Genomic DNA, 16,028 nt, shown 5'->3' on the forward strand with positions numbered 1-16,028 from the left:
ACTCTCCCCCCCCCACAGGAACTCTCCCTCCCCCACAGGAACTCCCCCCCCCCACAGGAACTCTCCCCCCCCCACAGGAACTCACCCCCCCCCACAGGAACTCACCCCCCCCCCAAACAGGAACTCTTCCCCCCCCCCCCCAACAGGAACTCTTCCCCCCCCCGCAGGAACTCCCCCCCCAACAGGAACTCCCCCCCCCATAGGAACTCTCCCCCCCCAAAGGAATTCTTCCCCCTCCCACATGAACTCCTCCCCCCCACAGGAACTCCTCTCCCCCCCCCCCACAGGAACTCCCCCCCCGCTCCACAGGTACTCCCCCCCCCGCCCACAGGAACTCTCCTCCCCCCCACAGGAACTCTCCCCCCCCACAGGAATTCTTCCCCCCCCCCCCAGAGGAACTCCCCCCCCCCCACAGGAACTCCCCCCCCGCTCCACAGGTACTCCCCCCCCACCCACAGGAACTCTCCTCCCCCCCCACAGGAACTCTCCCCCCCCACAGGAATTCTTCCCCCCCCCCCCAGAGGAACTCCCCCCCCCCCACAGGAACTCCCCCCCACCCCCGCAAAGGAACTCTCCCCCCCCCACATGAACTCCTCCCCCCTGCACAGGAACTCCTCCCCCCCCCCCACAGGAACTCCCCCCCCGCTCCACAGGAACTCTCCTCCCCCGCCCACAGGAACTCTCCTCCCCCCCCACAGGAACTCTCCCCTCCCCACAGGAATTCTTCCCCCCCCCCCCCACAGGAACTCACACCCCCTCACAGGAACTCCCCCCCCCCCACAGGAACTCCCCCCCACCCCCGCAAAGGAACTCTCCCCCCCCCCCACAGGAACTCCCCCCCCCCCCAAAGGAATTCCCCCCCCCCCACAGGAACTCCCCCCCCCACAGGAACTCCCCCCCCCGCCACAGGAACTCCCCCCCCCACAAAGGAACTCTCCCCCCCCCCACAGGAACTCCCCCCCGCCACAGGAACTCCAGCCCCCACAGGAACTCCCCCCCCCACAAAGGAACTCTCCCCACCCCCCACAGGAACTCCCCCCCCCGCCACAGGAACTCCCCCCCCCCACAAAGGAACTCTCTCCCCCCCCCCACAGGAACTCCCCCCCCCCCCACAGGAGCCCCCCCCCAACACGACTCCCTCCCCCTCCCACGCCCCGGGAGGAATCAGTCGGCCATGTAGCGAGCCTCTGGTGGTTTAATAACCTCGAGAAACATCTCCCAATATTGAGAGACTGATTGAGGTTAGAGGTGGAGGTGGAGCGAAGGGCGAGGTTAGAATCGTGTGACAGACACAACCCCCCCCCCCCACCCCCCAAGCTCCGTGTGCCCCCGGGGCGAGGCAGGGCAAGGGGGCACCGAGAGACAACGGGTGAGTTGAGAGATCGGGGAAAGAGGAGAATGTGTTGGAGTGACTGGAGGGAGGGCGGGGCTCAGGGTTACACGATGGTTCTCACTGACACAGCAGCATAGACCATAGGAAGTGGATGGAGACAGACCTCTGGAGGGGCAGCATGTTGGGAGAACATGTACATGAAACACAAAAGGATAGTATGCAGGTACAGCAAGTGATCAGGAAGGCCAATGGGATCTTGGCCTTTATTGTAAAGGGGATGGAGTATAAAAGCAGGGAAGTCTTCCTACAGTTATACAGGGTATTGGTGAGGCCACACCTGGAGTACTGCGTGCAGTTTTGGTTTCCATATTTACGAAAGGATATACTTGCTTTGGAGGCAGTTCAGAGAAGGTTCACTCGGTTGATTCCGGGGATGAGGGGGTTGACTTATGAGGAAAGGTTGAGGAGGTTGGGCCTCTACTCATTGGAATTCAGAAGAATGAGAGGTGATCTTATCGAAACGTATAAGATTATGAGGGGGCTTGACAAGGTGGATGCAGAGAGGATGTTTCCACTGATGGGGAGACTAGAACTAGGGAGCATGGTCTTAGAATAAGGGGCCGCCCATTTAAAACTGAGATGAGGAGGAATTTCTTCTCTCAGAGGGTTGTAAATCTGTGGAATTCGCTGCCTCAGAGAGCTGTGGAGGCTGGGACATTGAATAAATTTAAGACAGAAATAGACAGTTTCTTAACCGATAAGGGAATAAGGGGTTATGGGGAGCGGGCGGGGAAGTGGAGCTGGGTCCATGATCGGATCAGCCATGATCATATTAAATGGTGGAGCAGGCTCGAGGGGCCGTATGGCCCACTCCTGCTCCTATTTCTTATGTTCTGATGTTATCCCCTCCATCCCCACCGCCAGCATGTCAGTCACGTTCATTAATCGCCATGGACACCATCCCAAGGGCCAAAGTTCAGATCTTAACCAATGAGTACAAGCCCGAGCCGGCGGGGGTTCCACTCACCTTATCTGTCACCATCTCCATACCAACCATCAGTCCCTTCCCTCGCACATCGCCAACTATCTCAAACTCGTCCCGTAACTTGACCAGTTGCATCATCAGGTTTGTCCCAAGGTTCTCGGAGTTGGCCATTAAACCATCGGCTTCAATCACCTTCAAACAGGGAACACACTGGGTCAGCACTGGGGAACACACTGGGGAACACACTGGGTCAGCACTGGGGAACACACTGGGTCAGCACTGGGGAACACACTGGGGAACACACTGGGTCAGCACTGGGGAACACACTGGGGAACACACTGGGTCAGCACTGGGGAACACACTGGGTCAGCACTGCGGAACACACTGGGTCAGCACTGGGGAACACACTGGGTCAGCACTGCGGAACACACTGGGGAACACACTGGGTCAGCACTGGGGAACACACTGGGTCAGCACTGGGGAACACACTGGGTCAGCACTGCGGAACATACCGGGTCAGCACTGGGGAACACACTGGGTCAGCACTGCGGAACACACTGGGTCAGCACTGGGGAACACACTGGGTCAGCACTGGGGAACACACTGGGTCAGCACTGCGGAACACACTGGGTCAGCACTGGGGAACACACTGGGGAACACACTGGGTCAGCACTGGGGAACACACTGGGTCAGCACTGCGGAACACACTGGGTCAGCACTGGGGAACACACTGGGGAACACACTGGGTCAGCACTGCGGAACACACTGGGTCAGCACTGGGGAACACACTGGGTCAGCACTGGGGAACACATTGGGTCAGCACTGGGGAACACACCGGGTCAGCACTGGGGAACACACTGGATCAGCATTGGGGAACACAATGGGGAACACACTGGGTCAGCACTGGGGAACACACTAGGTCAGCACTGGGGAACACACTGGGTCAGCACTGGGGAACAATAGGAAAATTGATGGGATTGAAGGCCGATAAATCCCCAGGGCCTGATGGTCTGCATCCCAGAGTACTTAAGGAAGTGGCCCCAGAAATAGTGGATGCATTGGTGATCATTTTCCAACAGTCTATCGACTCTGGATCAGTTCCTAAGGACTGGAGGGCAGCTAATGTAACACCACTTTTTAAAAAAGGAAGGAGCGAGAAAATGGGTAATTATAGACTGGTTAGCCTGACATCAGTAGTGGGGAAAATGTTGGAATCAATTATTAAAGATGTAATAGCAGCGCATTTGGAAAGCAGTGACAGGATCGGTCCAAGTCAGCATGGATTTATGAAAGGGAAATCATGCTTGACAAATCTTCTGGAATTTTTTGAGGATGTAACTAGTAGAGTGGACAAGGGAGAACCAGTGGATGTGCTGTATTTGGACTTTCTAAAGGCTTTTGACAAGGCCCCGCACAAGAGATTGGTGTGTAAAATCAAAGCACATGGTATTGGGGGTAATGTACTGACATGGATAGAGAACTGGTTGGCAGACAGGAAGCAGAGAGTCGGGATAAATGGGTCCTTTTCAGAATGGCAGGCAGTGACTAGTGGAGTGCCGCAGGGCTCAGTGCTGGGACCCCAGCTCTTTACAATATACATCAACGATTTAGATGAAGGAATTGAGTGTAATATCTCCAAGTTTACAGATGACACTAAGCTGGGTGGCGGTGTGTGAGCTGCGAGGAGGATGCTAAGAGGCTGCAGGGTGACTTGGACAGGTTAGGTGAGTGGGCAAATGCATGGCAGATGTAGTATAATGTGGATAAATGTGAGGTTATCCATTTTGGTGGTAAAAACATGAAGACAGACTATTATCTGAATGGCGGCAGATTAGGAAAAGGGAAGGTGCAACGAGACCTGGGTGTCATGGTACATCAGTCATTGAAGGTTGGCATGCAGGTACAGCAGGTGGTGAAGAAGGCAAATGGTATGTTGGCCTTCATAGCGAGGGGATTTGAGTATAGGAGCAGGGAGGTCTTACTGCAGTTGTACAGGGCCTTGGTGAGGCCCCACCTGGAATATTGTGTTCAGTTTTGGTCTCCTAATCTGAGGAAGGACGTTCTTGCTATTGATGGAGTGCAGCGAAGGTTCACCAGACTGATTCCAGGGATGGCTGGACTGACATATGAGGAGAGACTGGATCAACTGGGCCTTTATACATTGGAGTTTAGAAGAATGAGAGGGGATCTCATAGAAACATATAAAATTCTGACGGGACTGGACAGGTTAGATGCGGGAAGAATGTTCCTGATGTTGGGGAAGTCCAGAACCAATTAAGGATAAGGGGTGGGCCATTTAGGACTGAGATGAGGAGAAACTTCTTCACTCAGAGAGTTGTTAACCTGTGGAATTCCCTGCCGCAGAGAGTTGTTGATGCCAATTCATTGGATATATTCAAGAGGGAGTTAGATATGGCCCTTACGGCTAAAGGGATCAAGGGGTATGGAGAGAAAGCAGGAAAGGGGTACTGAGGGAATGATCAGCCATGATCTTATTGAATGGTGGTGCAGGCTCGAAGGGCCGAATGGCCGACTCCTGCACCTATTTTCTATGTTTCTATGTTTCTATGTCCGCACTGGGGAACACACTGGGTCAGCACTGGGGCCCAGGAGCGGGGGACAGGGCCAGGAGCAGGGAGGGCGGGGCCCAGGAGCAGGGGGTGGGGCCCAGGAGCAGGGAGGGCGGGGCCCAGGAGCAGGGGGTGGGGCCCGGGAGCGGGTGGGGGGGCGGGGCCCAGGAGCAGGGGGTGGGGCCAGGAGCAGGGAGGGCGGGGCCCAGGAGCAGGGGGTGGGGCCCAGGAGCAGGGAGGGCGGGGCCCAGGAGCAGGGGGTGGGGCCCAGGAGCAGGGAGGGCGGGGCCCAGGAGCAGGGGGTGGGGCCCAGGAGCAGGGGGTGGGGCCCAGGAGCAGGGGGCGGGGCTCAGTAACAGTACGCACTGAGTCACGTGGTGCTGCCGTGTACAGGGGCTCGGCCCTGGTTTAAAGGGAGGGGCCACGCTGGAGAATAATACCTGGAGTATGGGGAGCGGGGTGTCGGGCTGAGTGATCGCTGCGCCCCCCCCCTCCCCCACCATCGCTCTGATCGCCCGCCGCAGGGTCCGGGGGAAAACCCCAATCCAGGGTCCGGGGCGGTAATGGGCCAAGGTGAGGACGTCACGATGTCCAGGCTCTGGCGACCGCCGTGTCATGGCACAGCGCTGACGCTGGGCTAGCGGGAGCAGTTAGCATCGCCACGCCTCGGCACCACCGCCCGGTGACTTCACCAGGCGGCACAAATTACCCCCATTCTCCCCCGTGGTCTCGGGCAATGGCGGAGTGGGTTCGAGGGGCCGCATGGCCCACTCCTGCTCCTGGGTCTGATGTCACAGTCTGCGGCCTCAGTGGGTGGGCCAGCCTCTCCGTCAAATATTACCGTTCCCCGTCCAGAAACTTACATCGAGCACCGCTGAGCCGATCGCACAGGCCAGGGGGCTCCCTCCAAACGTGTTGAAATTGATCCCCTCAGACATGGAGGCAGCGATCTCTGAAAAACACCCAGAGGGGAAACGGCATCAGAGCAAAGCTGGGGGCGGAGAGAGGGCGAGGGGGAAGAGAGGGTGAGGGGAGGAGAGAGGGTGAGGGGGAGAGAGGGTGAGGGGGGAGAGAGGGTAGGGGGGGAGAGAGGGCGAGGGGGAGAGAGAGTAGGGGGGGAGAGAGGGCGAGGGGGGGAGAGAGGGCGAGGGAGAGAGAGGGTAGGGGGGAGAGAGGGCGAGGGGGGGAGAGAGGGTGAGGGGGGGAGAGAGGGCGAGGGGGGGGAGAGGGTGAGGGGGGGAGAGAGGGCGAGGGGGGGAGAGAGGGCGAGGGGGGGGAGAGGGTGAGGGGAGGAGAGAGGGTGAGGGGGGAGAGAGGGTGAGGGGGGAGAGAGGGCGGGGGAGGGGAGAGAGAGGGCGAGGGGGGGAGAGAGAGCGGGGGAGAGAGGGTGAGGGGGGGGAGAGAGGGCGAGGGGGGAGAGAGGGCGAGGGAGGGAGAGAGGGCGAGGGGGGAGAGAGGGCGGAGGAGGGGAGAGAGGGCGAGGGGGGGAGAGAGGGCGGGGGAGAGAGGGCGAGGGAGAGAGGGCGAGGAGGGGAGAGAGGGCGAGGGAGGGAGAGAGGGCGAGGGGGAGAGAGGGTGAGAGGGGGGAGAGAGGGCGGGGGAGGGGAGAGAGAGGGCGAGGGGGGGAGAGAGAGCGGGAGGGGGGGAGAGAGAGCGGGGGGAGAGAGGGTGAGGGGGGGAGAGAGGGCGAGGGGGGAGAGAGGGCGAGGGAGGGAGAGATGGCGAGGGGGGGAGAGAGGGCGGAGGAGGGGAGAGAGGGCGAGGGGGGGAGAGAGGGCGGGGGAGAGAGGGCGAGGGAGAGAGGGCGAGGAGGGGAGAGAGGGCGAGGGAGGGGAGAGAGGGCGAGGGGGGGAGAGAGGGCGAGGGGGGGAGAGAGGGCGAGGGGGGGAGAGAGGGCGAGGGGGGGGAGAGAGGGCGGGGGAGGGGAGAGAGGGCGAGGGGGGGGAGAGAGGGCGGGGGAGGGGAGAGAGAGGGCGAGGGGGGGAGAGAGGGCGAGGGGGGAGAGAGGGCGAGGGGGGGAGAGAGGGCGAGGGGGGGAATGAGGGCGGGGGAGGGGAGAGAGAGGGCGAGGGGGGGAGAGAGGGCGAGGGTGTGAGAGAGGGCGAGGGGGGAAAGAGGGAGAGGGGGGGAGAGAGGGCGAGGGGGGAGAGAGGGCGGGGGGGAGAGAGGGCGAGGGGGGGAGAGAGGGTGAGGGGGGGGAGAGAGAGGGCGAGGGGGGGAGAGAGGGCGAGGGGGGGGAGAGAGGGCGGGGGAGGGGAGAGAGAGGGCGAGGGGGGGAGAGAGGGCGAGGGGGGGAGAGAGGGCGAGGGAGGGGAGAGAGGGCGAGGGGGTGAGAGAGGGCGAGGGAGGGGAGAGAGGGCGAGGGAGGGGAGAGAGGGCGAGGGGGGGAGAGAGGGCGAGGGAGGGGAGAGAGAGGGCGGGGGAGAGAGGGCGAGGGGGGAGAGAGGGCGAGGGGGGAGAGAGGGTGAGGGGGGGAGAGAGGGCGAGGGGAGAGAGTGCGAGGGGGGAGAGAGCAGGGGGGCAGAGAGGGCGGGGGGGGCAGAGAGGGTGAGGGGAGAGAGGGCGGGGGCGGAGAGAGGGCGAGGGGGGAGAGAGGGCGAGGGGGGAGAGAGGGCGAGGGGAGAGAGGGCGGGGGCGGAGAGAGGGCGAGGGGGGAGAGAGGGCGAGGGGGGAGAGAGGGCAAGGGGGGAGAGAGGGCGAGGGGAGAGAGGGCGGGGGCGGAGAGAGGGTACGGGTGGGGAGAGAGGGCGAGGGCGGAGAGAGGGTACGGGTGGGGAGAGAGGGCGAGGGGAGAGAGGGCGAGGGGGGAGAGAGGGCGAGGGGGGAGAGCCGGAGATTCTAGGGGGAGTCGGAGGGTCAGTCGGAAGGTGGGGGGTCAGTCGGAGGGTCAGGGGTCAGTCGAAGGGTCTGGGGGTCAGTCGGAGGGTCAGGGGTCAGTCGAAGGGTCTGAGGGTCAGTCGGAGGGTCAGGGCTCAGTCGGAGGGTCAGGGCTCAGTCGGAGGGTCCGGGCTCAGTCGGAGGGTCAGGGCTCAGTCGGAGGGTCCGGGCTCAGTCGGAGGGTCCGGGCTCAGTCGGAGGGTCAGGGCTCAGTCGGAGGGTCAGGGCTCAGTCGGAGGGTCCGGGCTCAGTCGGAGGGTCAGGGGTCAGTCGGGGGGTCCGGGCTCAGTCGGAGGGTCAGGGCTCAGTCGGAGGGTCCGGGCTCAGTCGGAGGGTCCGGGCTCAGTCGGAGGGTCAGGGGTCAGTCGGAGGGTCAGGGATCAGTCGGAGGGTCCGGGCTCAGTCGGAGGGTTCGGGCTCAGTCGGAGGGTCCGGGCTCAGTCGGAGGGTCCGGGCTCAGTCGGAGGGTCCGAGGGTCTCACTCACTGGGAGACAGGGGCCGTTATGAGCTGCACTACTGTTGGGTTGTGACTGGGCTCAGTCTGCCCTGACCTTTGAACTCACCCGGTGTGGTAATGACAGCAGCCATCGGAAACCCGTTACCGATCCCCTTCGCCATGGTGACGATATCTGGCATCACTCCGTGTGCCTGGAACCCCCAGAAATGACTCCCTAAACGCCCGAATCCCGTTTGAACCTGTGAGAATGACATCACAAGGGGTTATGGGTCGGACTAACATCCCACAGGGTCATGGGTCAGACTAACATAATACGGGGTCATGGGTCAGACTAACATCACGTGTGGTCATGAGTCAAACTAACATGCCATGGGGTCATGGGTCAGACTAACATCCCGTGGGGTCATGGGTCAAACTAACATCAAATGGGGTCATGGGTCAGACTAACATCCCATGGGGTCATGGGTCAAACTAACATCACATGGGGTCATGGGTCAAACTAATATGCCATGGGGTCATGGGTCAAACTAACAATATCACGGGGTCATGGGTCAAACTAACAGCCCATGGGGTCATGGGTCAAACCAATGTCACTGACATTGTGTAGAATTGGAGGGGTTGCTGTTAACCCCTCCCTCTCCCGCAGGAGAACTCAAAATCGGCGAGGCCCCTCTCCTGGCGACAGGTGGGCAGAACAGGGGCAAATGGAATTCAATCCGGAGAAGTGTGAGGTAATGCATGTGGGGAGGGCTAACAAGGCAAGGGAATACACGATAAATGGTGGGACACTGAGAAGTGTAGAGGAACAGAGGGACCTGGGAGTGCAGGTCCACAGATCCCTGAAGGTAGCAGGCCAGGTGGATAAGGTGGTTAAGAAGGCATATGGGATACTTGCCTTTATTGGCCGAGGCATAGAATACAAGAGCAGGGAGGTTATACTTGAACTGTATAAAACATTGGTTAGGCCACAGCTGGAGTACTGCGTGCAGTTCTGGTCACCACATTACAGGAAGGATGTGATTGCACTGGAGAGGGTGCAGAGGAGATTTACCAGGATGCTGCCGGGACTGGAGAATTTTAGTTATGAGGAAAGATTGGATAGGCTGGGGTTGTTTTCCTTGGAACAGAGGAGGCTGAGGGGAGACCTGATTGAGGTGTATAAAATGATGAGGGGCCTGGATAGAGTGGATAGGAAGGACCTGTTTCCCTTGACCGAGGGGTCAACAACCAGGGGGTATAGATTTAAAGTAATTGGGGGGCGGTTTAGAGGGGATTTGAGGGGAAATAACTTCACCCAGAGGGTGGTGGGGGTCTGGAACTCACGGCCTGAAAGGGTGGTAGAGGCAGAGACCCTCACCACATTTAAACAATACCTGGATGTGCTCCTGAAGTGCTGTAACCCACAGGGCTACGGACCGAGAGCTGGAAAGTGGGATCAGGCTGGGTAGCTCTTGGTCGGCCGGTGCGGACACGATGGGCCGGAATGTCCCCTTCGTGCTGTAAATGTCTCTGTTTCCAGTCCACTTTTGCTAAATCACATCTCAGCTTAATAATAATGGCCTTTCGCGGTCGAGAACTTTTACCCCTGGTCTATCTTTGTTCGTTTCCATAACTACGCTAATTCTAACTGAATTATGATCACTAGCACCTAAATGCTCTCCCACTAACACCCTTTCTGTCTTTATGTAGGCAAAACACGGCAGTCAATTTGCGCACAGCAAGCTCCCACAAACAGCAAAGTGAATAACCAGCGAACCGGTTTTGTTGATGTTGGCTGAGGGAGAAATACTGTCCCTGGACACTGGGGCAACTCACTGTCCTTTCAATAGTGGCGTCAGATTAAAGGCCTTTCCATATTCCCAAAAATTCTCATCTTATGAAATTTGTGGGGACACCTTTGATTCCCTAACAACTTGGCCTGTCGAATTCCCAATTCCAGGAAACTTGTAAGTTGACAGACAGCAAGACCCTATCAATGACCCCGGAATTAGCATGTCAAGCACAGTCGGTGAATCCGTCCCTCTCACCTCATCAGAGATGTAGACTCCTCCTTGTTCTCGGATTATCTCGCTAACCTCCTTCAGAAACCCTTTGGGATACTGTACGGTCCCATTAACACCCTGTGGGAACACAATCCAGTCACTTACAGCATTGTCTGACTCCATCCTGTATCTCGGACTCAAGGAACCACTCTGCCTGCAATCATCATCAGCATCATAGGCGACACGAGACTCCCAAAACACGCGCTCTACTCGGAACCCGGCCACGGCAAGTGAGCCAAAGGTGGGCAGAGGAAACGTTACAAGGACACCCTCAAAGCCTCCCTGATAAAGTACAACATCCCCACTGACACCTGGGAGTCCCTGGCCATAGACGGCCCTAAGTGGAGGAAGTGCATCCGGGAGGGCGCTGAGCACCTCGAGTCTCGTCGCCGAGAGCATGCAGAAACCAAGCGCAGGCAGCGGAAGGAGCGTGCGGCAAACCAGTCCCACCCTCCCCTTCCCTCAACCACTGTCTGTCCCACCTGTGACAGGGACTGTGGTTCTCGTATTGGGCTGTTCAGGCACCTAAGGACTCATTTTAAGAGTGGAAGCAAGTCTTCCTCGATTCTGAGGGACTGTCTATGATGATGATAGGCGGTCCCTTGAACGAGGATGATTGCTTCCACATGAGTTCACAGGTGTTTCAATGAAGGACCTAATATTCCGGATCCCGAACTACATCCTGAAGGGTGGAAGATGCCTTTGTGTGGATTGTTTAACGTGGGGTGACCGTTACACACCAGCCACCACACGGGCTTGACAGAGCGAGGTCTTGGTCCAGGGGCAAGGGTTAACCAGGACCACTGGAGACCTGCTCTGCTGCACGGACCCAGTGTGCTCACATATCGCAGTGTGGGCTGGTCCGTGCTGCCCCCGGGCCCTCGCCTCTCCTGGGCCCTCGCCTCTCCTGGGCCCCGTACATGACAATGTCATCTTGCAAATCAGTATTGGCATATGGCAGGTCAGAGATTACTCAACAAGGTGGACCACATTCAGGCAGCCTTATAGCAGACTTATTTTTTAAAATCACACACACACACACACACACACACACACACACACATATATATATATATATGCTTAAAGCAGGAAAGGATGAACAGGCTGGGTCTCTTTTCTGGTGAAAAGAGACGGCTTAGGGGTGACCTCATAGAGGTCTTTAAAATGATGAAAGGTTTTGATGGAGTGGATACAGAGAGAATGTTTCCCCTTGTGGGGAAGAGCAGAACTAGAGGCCATCAATAGAAGATAGCCTGCGACTACGATTCAGATAACTAACACAACGCTGTCCTCGTTTACCTGCTCAACCTCAGCAAGAACATAACACCATCAGAAATAAGAGCAGGAGTGGGCCATTCGGCCCCTCGAGCCTGCTCCACCATTTAATACCATCATGGCTGATCCGATCATGGACTCAGCTCCACTTCCCCGCCCGCTCCCCATAACCCTTCACTCCCTTATCGGTTAAGAAACTGTCTCTCTCTGTCTTAAATTTATTCAATGTCCCAGCCTCCACAGCTCTCTGAGGCAGAGAATTCCACAGATTTACAACCCTCTGAGAGAAGAAATTCCTCCTCATCTCAGTTTTAAATGGGTGGCCCCTTATTCTAAGACCATGCCCCCTAGTTCTAGTCTCCCCCATCAGTGGAAACATCCTCTCTGCATCCACCTTGTCAAGCCCCCTCATAATCTTATACGTTTCGATAAGATCACCTCTCATTCTTCTGAATTCCAATGAGTAGAGGCCCAACCTCCTCAACCTTTCCTCATGAGTCAACCCCCTCATCCCCGGAATCAACCGAGTGAACCTTCTCTGAACTGCCTCCAAAGCAAGTATATCCTTTCGTAAATATGGAAACCAAACCTGCACGCAGTACTCCAGGTGTGGCCTCACCAATACCTTGTATAACTGGAGCAAGACTTCCCTGCTTTTATACTCCATCCCCTTTGCAATAAAGGCCAAGATACCATTGGCCTTCCTGATCACTTGCTGTACCTGCATACTAACCTTTTGTGTTTCATGTACAAGTACCCCCAGGTCCCGCTGTACTGCAGCACTTTGCAATCTTTCTCCATTTAAATAATAACTTGCTCTTTGATTATTTTTCTGCAAAAGTGCATGACCTCACACTTTCCAACATTATACTCCATCTGCCAAATTTTTGCTCACTCACTGAGTGGGCCCTGAGATAACGCCACAAACTAGCCTCGCCCACAGCCTGCAGTGCTAACAATGGGAGGCCCACAGTGGCTGAACCCACCCTTTCACAATCCCACTGGTCCTCGGAGTAACACTCAATATAAACCCCAGCAAACGTCAGCACTAAGCCACCACCAGCTCTCCCTGCCGTTCACCAGACTGGTTCCTGGGATGGGACGATTGTCCCATGAGAAGAGATTGTGCAGACCAGGCCTATATTCTCCAGAGTTTAGAAGAATGAGAGGTGATCTCATTGGAATATATATTCTTAAAGGACTTGGCAGGGTTAATGTTAGGAGGATGTTTCCCCTGGCTACGGAGTCTAGATATAGATTCGTAAGTCACCAAACCCTTTCCCATTCACTCCCATTGTACACAATCCCAATGGATCCAAACCCCTTCCCATTCACTCCCACTGTACACAATCCCAATGGATCCAAACCCCTTCCCATTCACTCCCACTGTACACAATCCCAATGGATCCAAACCCCTTCCCATTCACTCCCACTGTACACAATCCCAATGGATCCAAACCCCTTCCCATTCACTCCCACAGTACACAATCCCAATGGACCCAAACCCTGTCCCATTCACTCCCACTGTACACAATCCCAATGGACCCAAACCCCTTCCCATTCACTCCCACTGTACACAATCCCAATGGACCCAAACCCCTTTCCATTCACTCCCACTGTAAACAATCCCAATGGACCCAATCCCCTTCTCATTCACTCCCATTGTACACAATCCTAATGGATCCAAACCCCTTCCCATTCACTCCCACTGTACACAATCCCAATTGACCCAAACCCCTTCCCATTCACTCCCACTGTACACAATCCCAATAGACTTAACCCCTTCCCATTCACTCCCACTGTACACAATCCCAATGGACCCAAACCCCTTCCCATTCACTCCCACTGTACACAATCCCAATGGATCCAAACCCCTTCCCATTCACTCCCACTGTACACAATCCCAATGGACCCAAACCCTGTTCCATTCACTCCCACTGTACACAATCCCAATGGACCCAAACCTCTTCCCATTCACTCCCGTTGTACACAATCCTAATGGATCCAAACCCCTTCCCATTCACTCGCACTGTACACAATCCCAATAGACTTAACCCCTTCCCATTCATTCCCACTGTACACAATCCCAATGGAACCAAACCCCTTCCCATTCACTCCCACTGTACACAATCCCAATGGACCCAAACCCCTTCCCATTCACTCCCACTGTACACAATCCCAATGGACACAAACTCCTTCACATTCACTCCCACTGTACACAATTCCAATGGACCCAAACCCTTTCCCATTCACTCCCACTGTACTCAATCCCAATGGACCCAACCCCCTTCCCATTCACTCCCACTGTACACAATCCCAATGGACCCAAACCTCATCCCATTCACTCGAACTGTACACAATCCCAATAGACTTAACCCCTTCCCATTCATTCCCACTGTACACAATCCCAATGGAACCAAACCCCTTCCCATTCACTCCCACTGTACACAATCCCAATGGACCCAAACCCCTTCCCATTCACTCCCACTGTACACAATCCCAATGGACCAAAACCTCTTCACATTCACTCCCACTGTACACAATCCCAAGAGACATAACCCCTTCCCATTAACTCCCACTGTACACAATTCCAATGGACACAAACCCCTTCCCATTCACTCCCACTGTACACAATCCCAATGGACCCAAACCCCTTCCCATTCACTCCCACTGTACACAATCCCAATAGACTTAACCCCTTCCCATTCACTCTGACTGCACACAATCCCAATGGAACCAAACCCCTTCACATTCACTCCAACTGCACACAATCCCAATGGAACCAAACCCCTTCCCATTCATCCGACTGTACAAAATCTCAATGGACCCAAACCCCTTCCCATTCACTCCCACTGTACACAATCCCAATGGACCCAAACCCCTTCCCATTCACTCCCACTGTACACAATCCCAATGGACCAAAACCTCTTCACATTCACTCCCACTGTACACAATCCCAAGAGACATAACCCCTTCCCATTAACTCCCACTGTACACAATTCCAATGGACACAAACCCCTTCCCATTCACTCCCACTGTACACATTCCCAATGGACCCAAACCCCTTCCCATTCACTCCCACTGTACACAATCCCAATAGACTTAACCCCTTCCCATTCACTCTGACTGCACACAATCCCAATGGAACCAAACCCCTTCACATTCACTCCCACTGCACACAATCCCAATGGAACCAAACCCCTTCCCATTCATCCGACTGTACAAAATCTCAATGGACCTAAACCCCTTCCCATTCACTCCCACTGTACACAATCCCAATGGACCCAAACCCCTTCCCATTCACTCCCACTGTACACAAAGCCAATGGACACAAACACCTTCCCATTCACTCCCACTGTACACAATCCCAATAGATTAACCCATTCCCATTCATTCCCACTGTACATAAACCCAATGGACTCAAACCCCTTCCCCTTCACTCCCACTGTACACAATCCCGATGGACCCAAACCCCTTCCCATTCACTCCCACTGTACACAACCCAATAGACATAACCCCTTCCCATTCACTCCCATTGTACACAATCCCAATAGACTTAACGCCTTCCCATTCACTCCCACCGTACACAATCCCAATGGATCCAAACCTCTTTCCATTCACTCCCAGTATACACAGTCCCATCGCTTCCACTGTACACAGTCCCATCACTCCCACTGTACACAGTCCCATCACTCCTAATGTACACAGTCCCATCACTCCCACTGTACACAGTCACATCACTCCCAGTGTACACAGTCCCATCAATCCCAGTGTACACAGACCTATCACTCCCAGTGTACACAGGCCCATCATTCCCACTTACACAGTCCCATCACTCCCACTGTACACAGTCTTATCATGCCTTGTGTACACAGTCCCATCACTCCCACTGCACACAGTCCCTTCACTCCCAGTGTACACAGTCCCATCACTCCCACTGTACACAGTCCCATCACTCCAGGTGTACACATTCCCATCACTCCCAGTGTACACAGTCCCAACACTCCCTGCGTACACAGTCCCATCACTCCCTGTGTACACAGTATCATCACTCCCTGTGTACACAGTCCCATCACTCCCAGTGCACACAGTCCCGTCACTCCCAGTGTACACAGTACCGTCACTCCCAGTGTACACAGTCCCATCACTCCCACTGTACACAGTCCCATCACTCCCAGTGTACCCAGTCCCATCACTCCCAGTGTAAACAATCCCATCACTCCCACTGTACACAGTCCCATCACACCCACTATACACAGTCCCATCACACCCAGTGTACACAGTCCCATCACTCCCAGTGTACACCGTGCCATCATTCCCAGTGTACACAGTCCCGTCACTCCCAGTGTACACAGTCCCATCACTCCCACTGTACACAGTCCCATCACTCCCACTGTATACAGTCCCATCACTCCCAGTGTACACATTCCCATCACTCACAGTGTACACAGTCCCATCAATCCCAGTGTACACAGACCCATCATTCCC

The 16,028-nt window shown here is 56.1% G+C and overlaps 1 protein-coding gene across 1 annotated transcript in view; it reads right to left on the minus strand.

The window, feature by feature from the left end:
• Nucleotides 1-2,309: 2,309 nt before the first annotated feature.
• agxt2 (alanine--glyoxylate aminotransferase 2) overlaps nucleotides 2,310-16,028 on the minus strand; it is an 80,439-nt gene continuing 66,720 nt past the window's right edge. Inside the window, exons 9-12 of the mRNA XM_070873615.1 lie at nucleotides 10,251-10,343; nucleotides 8,330-8,462; nucleotides 5,752-5,840; nucleotides 2,310-2,510 (exon numbers count right to left, since the gene is read on the minus strand). Coding sequence (XP_070729716.1) covers nucleotides 2,310-2,510; nucleotides 5,752-5,840; nucleotides 8,330-8,462; nucleotides 10,251-10,343 — 516 coding nt within the window. The remainder of the gene's footprint in view (nucleotides 2,511-5,751; nucleotides 5,841-8,329; nucleotides 8,463-10,250; nucleotides 10,344-16,028) is intronic.

Source organism: Pristiophorus japonicus, unplaced genomic scaffold (assembly GCF_044704955.1).
Source record: "Pristiophorus japonicus isolate sPriJap1 unplaced genomic scaffold, sPriJap1.hap1 HAP1_SCAFFOLD_526, whole genome shotgun sequence".
Taxonomy (NCBI): Eukaryota; Metazoa; Chordata; class Chondrichthyes; family Pristiophoridae; genus Pristiophorus; species Pristiophorus japonicus.